General features: G+C 41.9%; 1 protein-coding gene across 1 annotated transcript in view; it reads left to right on the top strand.

Annotated features, from left to right (window-relative positions):
* LOC147885785 (alpha/beta-Hydrolases superfamily protein) overlaps positions 1–1589 on the top strand; it is a 1724-nt gene extending 135 nt beyond the window's left edge. Inside the window, exons 1-4 of the mRNA XM_087396218.1 lie at positions 1–775; positions 1060–1155; positions 1252–1319; positions 1478–1589. The exon at positions 1–775 is cut by the window's left edge and continues 135 nt beyond it. Coding sequence (XP_087252344.1) covers positions 137–775; positions 1060–1155; positions 1252–1319; positions 1478–1589 — 915 coding nt within the window. The 5' untranslated portion in view covers positions 1–136. The remainder of the gene's footprint in view (positions 776–1059; positions 1156–1251; positions 1320–1477) is intronic.
* Positions 1590–9732: the final 8143 nt, after the last annotated feature.

The following is a 9732-nucleotide window of genomic DNA, read 5'->3' as shown; positions in this document are numbered from 1 at the left end:
TCGCAGGAAGCGCTCGTGGTGAAAAGAAGCAAAGAAATAGACATTATAGTATAGCACGAAGAAGGTGGAGAACCAGCAGCTATGGCGTAATCATCTCCTTGATCTCCTGCCTACTTGCCTCACCATCACCATTGCCATGGCCCCTTGCTTGGCCTTTAGCTTCATCAAATTCGGAGACAAGCAGCTCAACTTTTACTTCCGCAGCTGCGGCCTGCAGCAACAAAGCGTGCAGGTGGATTCCGAGACTGTGATCAGCTGCTGGCATCCCCGAGCTTCTTCTGCACAAGACACAGAAAAGCCAGCGCTCGTGCTTCTTCAGGCCTTCGCCACCAGCCCCGTCTGGCAATGGTGCTGGCAGGTCAAGCCCCTCCTTAAGAAATTCCGCCTCTTCATCCCTGACCTCATCTTCTTTGGTAAGTCGTCCACCTCTTCCAGCAACCGCTCTGAAGTCTTCCAAGCGGAGGCCCTCGCCAAAGCCATGGAGATTCTCGGCATCTCCAAATACAGTGTCCTAGGCACCAGCTACGGTGGTTTCGTGGCCTTCCACCTCGCTCACCTCTTTCCCAACTCAGTCGAAAAGGTCATTCTTGCCAACTCTGGTGTTGGAATGACTCCCCAGGATAATGTTGCTCTCCTTCAAAGAGCCAACATGACCAGCGTCTCCGAGCTTCTCATACCCAAGTCTCCTGCTTCTTTTCGTACCCTCATGAGACTCAGCTTCCGGATACCTCCGTCCACTTTCTTGCCTGATTTCATCCTCCAAGACATGATCGATGTAAGTTTTCTGACTCAAAATGGGGCATGCTTTTGGATTCCGCTGGCGAAGTACGACTCATATTTATTAGTCTCCGGCGCTGATTCCGTCTGATGCGAGCTCTTTTGAAGCGGACGTCATTGGATATGTTATCTTCCATCCTGTTCCAATGCAATATGTTTTTCCTGTCCCATACATATTGATGCAAAAAGCTTGTTTCATGTCAGCGCAAGAGCATCTTTTGTCTATCTAGCTCTCAAATTTCATGCAACTTATTCTGTGATGGCATTCATCCGGTATTGCAGTTTTTTTACGAACGTGATCGAGTACGGCGAGAGGAGCTGCTCGATGGACTGCTGCTAGGGCAAAAAGACGCAGGGCCGCTACCAATCCTGCCACAAGTGCGGTTGCTGGGTGTGGCGCAGTTTTTCATTTTCGCAAGGTACGTTATAGTCCAAATGCCAATGACCGATCGTTTGCTGATCTATTGCTTGCAGAAAGTGCTGATCATATGGGGAGATCGCGATCGAATAGGTTCGCCCGAAATGGCAAATCGTCTGAAAGAGTAAGGTTTCTTAATGGATTTAAACTGTGTCAATACATCTCAAGGTGCCATATTATGCCCACCTTCATGAAAAGAAACTACTCAAATAGCCCGTTGCTTTTTTATTTTGGGAATCCAGCAATACATTGATTTGGCCTTTGTGGGTTCATCACATACAGACATCTCGGGGAGACAGCACAGCTAGTAATCGTAAAAAATGCCGCCCATTGCGTTCAAATGGAGAGACCATGCAAATTCAACAAATTGGTGAAAATTTTCTTGCTTGCTTAAAAGTTATAGAACCAAGACTCCATGACTCATGGAGTCCATTTGATTTTAATTTGCCTTGAGGCAAGCCATTGTATTCAAGAAGCTTATTAATCAAACTCATTATCTTACTATTTTTTGTCCTTCTCTTATTTCCTAAGTCGTATCAGCCAAACTTCAAGAGCTTTCAACAAGCCCGTGTGCGTAATTTTAAGCTCCTCAAACTTATGCTAAAATGTGCTATAACATCTTAAACCTCCAACTTAACATCACAATGGAGACCTTTCGGGAGCTTTGTAAATTGAAAGATATTGTGATTTCTATGCTTCCATTTTTATTATACAGTGGTTGCACGGGAGGGACTCCAAAGCCGAAATAGAGCATCACTGACTTGACCTTTGTTGCCCAATAGAACAAGTTTCCAATTTAGATTAGTCAAGATTTGAGCTCTATGGAACCAACCATCTTTGGATACTTTCCAAAGAGATTTAATGATTATGCATCCCTAAAAGAGGTGATGACTTTCTTGAAAGTTGGTGATGATTCTCCATATGAACATGGGCGTAATGGGGGGATGTCTATCCATCTAGCAAAAAATTTACTAATACAAGTCACCACATGAGAATTTAGTATACTATACGGAGTAGGTGTCCATGCATTCTTGAGTCTTCTCGAGCCCAGATTGCATGAGAGGCAAATAGGATGATCTTCTTCCACATTTCTTCTACTATAGTTGGGATAAACTCTAACTTGTGGGAAAGTCCTTAATAGTCATTTTGGATAGATCTTTACCTTTATTGTTGATTTAATCCTTCAGGTCCATTGGCCATCCTAGGAGGGGGTTGGTAGGCCATCAAGTGTATCCTCCCAAGTGTTGTAAGAAGAAAAGGTTGTTCCCTAGATGACAATTTAAATTGTCAACCAACCCCTCCATCCTAACGAGTCATTCTTCCATTGATTCGAGAGAGTGGACCAAGAGCTCAAACCCTTATTGTTGAGTCTCTTTCCAAGGCGAAGGCTTGCTTGTATGGGGGAAAAACGATCTAGGAAAGGCCACCTGTTGATTCAGATGTTAAAACCTAGAGATGACGTATCCATGAAGTCTTCTCTCCATTTGCAAGTTCCAACGCTCCTTACATTAGAGATGCAGAAGGTGAAGGAATTAGTTGTCGAGCAAGGCAAATTATGGTGGTCAAGCCCCCCAGATGGCCATGCCCTTAATGATGTATTGATGTGAAAGCCTAGCATAAGTACACAACAAGATAAAGCAACTATAGACATGCTGGATAGACATGCAAAATAGCAAGCGCATCGATAGCTGCAGAAAAAATAGTGAAAATACAGGCGTGTCAATGAGTGTGTCTATTAGCGCATCTAATAGTGCGGTTATTAACATGTCTAATAGTGCGTCTGCACTATCTTTCAGGCACATATTTAGACGCCTTTATAAATGTGCAACAGAGAATACAGAGAGTAGAATTTTACCGCAGGCTGATAAATGTGCATCACTACTTTCCAAACATTGCCCATGATTACCAAAGCACATAATTTTAATAAAAATATCAATTCATTTTGGCAAACCCACATATAGAAAGATTAAGTGAGGTGAGGAGAATGAGACAATCCTAGGACGCCGACTCCCTCTAGTAAGAAAACCTATCAAAATCTTGAGTATGAGATGAATTTAACAATATCCCATGAGTAGAAATTATTTAAATTAACATGGTTGTGTTCTACACTAAAAGAGCTTGAAATATATCTTTATACCTTGAACTTTAGGTGACACATGAAAAAGTTACATTAATTTGAACAGAGATGGGTTTTCATATTTTAGTGTATTATTTGTTTTACCCCCCCTCATCCAAAAGACTCCTCCCCCCTTAATGGGCCTCACATATTATAAAAAATATGTACAAATCTTAAAATCTTGCATATTTTTCAAGGTATATACCTTATATTTTGTGGGAGGGGGGACATGAAATTTTCATATTTTTCCCTTGCATATTTGAAAATTTTAAAGAAAATCTATGCATGTTATATATGGACCTTGTCGCCCATGCCCTAGGTTTTGGCGAAGGGTAGTAACATATTACATATTGAGTTGGCGCCCCAGGGAGACAATATGTAAAATAGTTTTGCAAATATCAATGATGGGCTACGGTTTGATCTCATCCTCAATGAGATCATCCCTTGCCAAACTATCTACTTCAAAATCCAAACCAATGTTGAGATCTACAAATACATTCAGCCCAGTACTACTTGTGCTACTCATGTGCTCATCGAAATCAGCATCACCAATAGCAGGCTCGTCCTCACGGGTAATGGCCCAAATATTCGTATCTCCTATCTCATGATCATCCTCCTCTCTCGTATCACGATCATCATCACCTCAATGGCCATGATCATCCTCCATACACTCCATATTAGTAAATGTACTATACATCACTTTGGAATGTGGCATAATAGGTATGACATGCCACCACTTATTATTATCTACCATTGGTTGATAGACAACCTAATTAGAAGACAAATACAATCATGTTATTTTCCTTGCATTGAAGGTATCAAATATTTAAAAGTAAGTATTTTTATATATGTGTATAGTATCTGTTCACATTGTTGCGGTAGTACTAATGTGCCCTTGCTTTGCCAAAACTTTGTGGAGTCAATAGATACAAAGCCACTTGCATGGCATTTGATTGTTGCATTAGCGCCTCTTTTCACCACATCCTTAAACCACTTGACATCCAAAACATACACAAAGAAGCATCGAAAGTCAAGCTTAATAATATCTTGGATTATGCCACAATAATCATCCATGGCTCCATTGGCTCCCTCAAAGCTTGCAATGACGCTGCAATCTTGTGTGTTTCTCTTATCATCAATCCATTGTGTCCGAAAATGCTTGCCCTCACACCTTATAGCATTGAACATAGTACACTACACCAAGACAAAATCAATTGAATAAGCAATCTCTCATATCGCCGATGCTTTGCCTCCTCACGATGAGCATAGGGCAACATATGCGCGTGTGGCACTGCATCCAGTATATTCAAATTAAAAAAGGATCATATATGAAACACATGAATGACTAAGTATCTCAATCAACCTCAACACTTTAATACTTACTCGGGATATGGTTGCATCGCAATGGTCACATCCCATTCTCCGTACGTTGAGAAGTGATTAAGTGTAATTCTACATGCACGATACATGTTTCCTCGACAATGATCACACATACATTTGATTTTTTGCTCCAACCACATTTCGCGATGGTGTATACAGAGGGATTCATCCTCACTGGAGCTACTTGTTGAAGATGAAGACATCCTACATATAAACAACCCAAAAAATGTATTCTTCCTTGAGTTTTTAATTAGAAAACTCTTATGCGCATGTAAAAGCACGTTTGTACTGTGGAACACATCTATAAGCATGTCTAAAACATAGTGTAGACATGTTGATGGACGCGCTTTTAGATGCGTAGACTATGAACTAGTTTTTGAACCTACTTTTAGCGTGCTTACTTTGCTTTTGATACTTTTAGTAGTGCTTGCTTTCCTTTTAACACACATAACTCCAAGCATCCACACTTATCTCCAAGCACCCACACTCATCTCTAGGCATGCACACTCATCCCCAAGCATACAAGAGAAGAGGGTGAACAAGGAAGAGAAGAAGGAGAGGTAGCTTTGAAGAAAGACAAGAAGCTTCCATACCTCTATCCAAGGTAAGTCTCTTGGTGGTTAGTCTTCTCTAGAAGTTGTTCTCTTTGGATTTGTCCTTTGTCGTATGCTAGGAAAGGATGTTTTTGTTATTGTTGTTATTTTTGCGGTTGGGCGCATGTCCTTTTCACCTTTTTCTCAAAAAGCGTCTGTCAAAGTGCGTCTAACAACACATCTAATTTTTTAGAAAAACACATAGCCATGCCTATAGACGCGATGTTTGCCGCATCTATAGACGCACTCCGATAGACAGTTTCAAACATGCATTACAGCCCTTCCCCTTCCCTTTCCCCTTCCCCCTATCCTTTCCCCTTCCCCTTCATACATCATACAGCCCTTCCCCTTCCCCTTCCCCTTCCCCTTCATACATCATATAGCCCTTCCGCTTCCCTTTCCCCTTCCCCTTCTCCTTTCCCCTTCCCCTTCCCCTTCCTTCTCTTTCATTTCTCCTTTCCCTTGCATGCATGTTTAAGTCGAATTTTCAATGCCTTAAGCATTTGTGAGGAAATAAGGGATTGCATGAATGACAAAAATAGCCATAATCCTGGGATTGTCTGGTGTGGTTATGGTGAAGTGGGAAACCAAAGGGCTCAACAATGCTTGCATCAATATGGAGTGCATGGTTAGGTCCTAAAGGGTAGAAAGGTACTAAGGTCCTTTATGGACATGTGGCACTCAGGTGGGCTCCAAGTGGCAAGCACTAGGTTCAGGGAAGATTTCTAGAGATAGGCTCCATAAAGGAAAACAACTGAGGGAACTCTGAGGGAGTTCACATAGGAAAGAAAAGAGAGCACTCTAGGAATCATGGCTGGGTGGAAGAATCAAGGATGAGCCCTTTTTTTGGGGATGTGACGCTAGTATCAGAGCGAAGGGGTTGAGAGTTATGAATACCATGATGAGGATTCAGGAAGGGGTCGCACGTGCAGAGAATTGAGTTGTGGTTGACGATTGGAGGTATCAGAGTCTAGACGTGCTGCTAGAGTACCACCGAGGTGGGAGCTAGCAAGAGAGCTTAGACAAGGTGGAAAATTCCCACTAGGAATTATTTCTACTTAGCACTATGAGGTAGCGCGAGTGGCTAGCAGCACAAATTAATGAAAGGAGAACATCAATGCAAGGCAAAGTCATTTGAGGTCTTGTATCACCTGAAGATTACCATTGTGCCTGCCTGCAACCAAAGTACTCCTTCTGACAAACTACAGCTATATCTACTCCATTAGAGCTATATCTGCACTAGAATGTGGGGATTCGGGAACCTTACTATGCATACAATCCTTGCTTCTAGGGTGAGGCTGAGTCCAGTGCTGCAGGAACGGCTTCATCTCCCCAGACAGCTTGCTTTTAAGTCAGGGCACTACACGAAGTCATGAATTGATAGCTTGCTGTCAAAATTGGTCATGTGACAACGGAAATCCTTTCTATGTAAAGATCGTCATTTTCCCTTACAATAGTTGCCATGCCATTCAAAGATTCCCCAACCTTTGACAAAAGCCTCCTCACTTTTCTCTTTTTCACTCCTCTCATTTCTAAGGTTCTTGCTTTCACCCCCAAGAACATAAAAAGCCACCTCGTCTTTCCTAAAGTTCCCTAACTCTCCCAATCTCCTCAGCCTCACTAAACTCAAAGAAGATCGAAGAACGATCGAGAAGTTCGAAGTAAGGAATATAAAGGAGAGCGGGATTGGGGAGAGAGATTAAGAATTAAAAGCATGAGAGGACACCTCGACTTCAAAGACAAATTCAACGGCTCGAACAAATATTAGGGAAGTGGGCGCTACATTTTTTCTCTCTGACATAAAGCGTTCCGCTTTATAATTTTTGGAAAATACATGTCTTTAAAATGACAACTCTAGAAAGGGATAATATAATTAGGGAGGCAGAGGAAAGGGCTAGAAAGGGAAAAGCAATAGTTGGAGAGGAAATACATGAGGAGGTACAAATTGAAAATCAAGAGGATAATGTGGAAATGGAGGACATAGATTACAATGATTATGAAATTCCGTATACAGAATTCACTAAACTTGAAACTTGAACACAAAATATAGAGACACAACTAGGAGTTATCAGTGATACATTAAAAACCCTAGCTGGAGGTATAACTAAGATAGCCGACTCTCAAATCGGTATCTATTACTAAAAAATTACCGATTCCTCCTAATCAAGTTGAGAGGTCCACCTCTCGACTTAGAAAAACCTCGAACATCCTTAAGGACTTTCAATGTGGAAGAAAAGGAGCGTAATAAAGATGCGATTAATACATTCTTACAAAAGTGGCAAGACTTCCACTGACTCAGGAATACACCTCCTGAAAATCAAGTCGTGGAAGCAAGTCTTTCCCTTGGAAATAAAGCCTATAAATGGTGGATGAGCCTCAAGGAGAGTGAAAGAATTCGTAGGTATTGGACTGAGTTTGAACAAGCCTTTTACCGAAAAATGAATTAGAAATAGCGTGGGAGGCTTGGGACAATTGCACTATGGGTAAAACCACTCTAGTCCAATACATAGTGAACTATAGGGAGGCAGTCCTTAAGCTAAAGGGAATTGATGAATTCCAAAAGATAAGGGGTTTTGTGAGAGGTCTCAAAGACACTTATAAGGTTGATGTGAAAAGAAATTCTCCTAGAACCTTCGAGGAAGCCATTAAGTATGCCCAAATATACGATGATACGACGGGGAAATTTAGAGTTGGAACTTTACAACAAATAGGTTTTGTTCCAAAGTTCAATAAATTTCCAAATTTGAAAAGGAAGGGGCACTTTAAGAAAAAGGTTCCTGAGGCACCACCTAAGAAACCTCAAACACAAAATTATCCTATGTTGAAGAAAGAGGATTATGAAAGGGCCAGGCAAGAAAATCTTTGCTTCAAATGTTTGGGTAAAGACCATGCTTCTTGGAATTGCCCTAAAAATAAACCAGTGGGAGCTAAAGCCCCAAATAGACCTCCATAAAAACAAGTACATGTGGTGCAATGCTGCTTAATGGTATTGAAAAGTACACTGAGGTAGAGGTCTATCATGAGGATAGCACCCACATGTGCTGTCTATCATTGGCAATGTGGCAGCCCACCTTTGGTCCTCATGATTTAATGAGGATGCATGGAAAAATGAAGGGACAAAGAGTAAGAGTGATGGTCGATGATAGTGCAACACATAATTTCTTGAACTACTCGTTTAGTTAAGAAATTAAAATTGCCTGAGAGTCCTAGTGCCCATAAATATGTGGTCTCTTTGGCAAAGGGTAGTGATAAAAAAGTTTGGGACACATGATACATGGTGTAGAGGTGGATATTCAAGGTTATTAGGATGCCTTGGATTTCCAAATCATGCATCTCGACCGAACAAATGTAGTGCTTGGTCGAGAATGGCTGTATAGTCTTAGGCATAGCTTATAGAGGAGTTATCTTTATAACTCCATTATGTTTGAAAAAGAGGGTAGAGTCTTCAAGATTCAAGGAGAACATGATGTGCCTAACTCTCCTCTTATTTGTTTGATGGAATTGGAATGACTACTACACCAAGAAGAATGTGAGGTATATCTTTGTGAACTTACTTTTATTGGTGATTTTATGTCTTCTGCATCGGTTTGAGGCACCCTCCCACTCCTAAGGAGTTATACACATACATGACGGGTACTCAAAACACCCTCCAGGAGTCAGAAGTACAGACTCCAAATCACCCCATACCCACACCAATTGAGATTATTCCTCTGGAGTCAAGACAACCCATCAGGCGACAGAGCTACCAGCCTTGTCCTTGATTATTAGGAGTCCCTTCTCCCCTGTGGTCTCGAGTCGATCATCAACATTCCCTTCTCCCCTACGATGGTCTAGAGTCCCTTCTCCCCTGTCGCTAGGAGGCCCTTCTGCCTCGTAGAGCTGCCAGCATACTCCTATGTGGTTAGGAGTCCCTTCTCTAGAGACGAGTGGCCAACGTACTAGCTCATCATCACATGACAAGGAAACAGGCGTAGAAGGAAGAGCTTTGGGGGATGCATGTCACACTGCTTTGGGGGGGTAAATGGTGGGGCGGGGATGATTCAGATGATGTAGATGTGCTAGAGGGTGATGGTATGATCTTCTATGACATCACTCAAAGAGGAGGCATCTTGATGGATGCACGAGGGAAGGACATCATGGCCTTCATGCACTCTATAGTTGTTGCTAACAACTATAGAGATTGGTCTATTCCATACAAAGAGCATCCAAAAAGGTTGGCTAATGAGACCATCAATGTTGTATACTCTAGGTATCCCAATCCCCCCAATGTTGAGTTCACAAATAAATGGGGAAAGTCAAAGATGGAGAGAGGGAGATCAACAACCAAGGGGCCAGCACCATACCACTCATAAGCATGAGTGGAAGAAAGCAATGAAGGTAGCGAAGGTAGACCCCAGTTTGCAGCACATGGAGGCATGAAGGATCCAAGTGGAGCAATATGGAAACAT

This window comes from Dipteris shenzhenensis, chromosome 25 (assembly GCF_047967505.1).
Source record: "Dipteris shenzhenensis isolate YYH24624 ecotype China chromosome 25, Dip_SZ_1.0, whole genome shotgun sequence".
Classification (NCBI taxonomy): domain Eukaryota; kingdom Viridiplantae; phylum Streptophyta; class Polypodiopsida; order Gleicheniales; family Dipteridaceae; genus Dipteris; species Dipteris shenzhenensis.
This window is presented reverse-complemented; position numbering and strand designations above follow the sequence as displayed.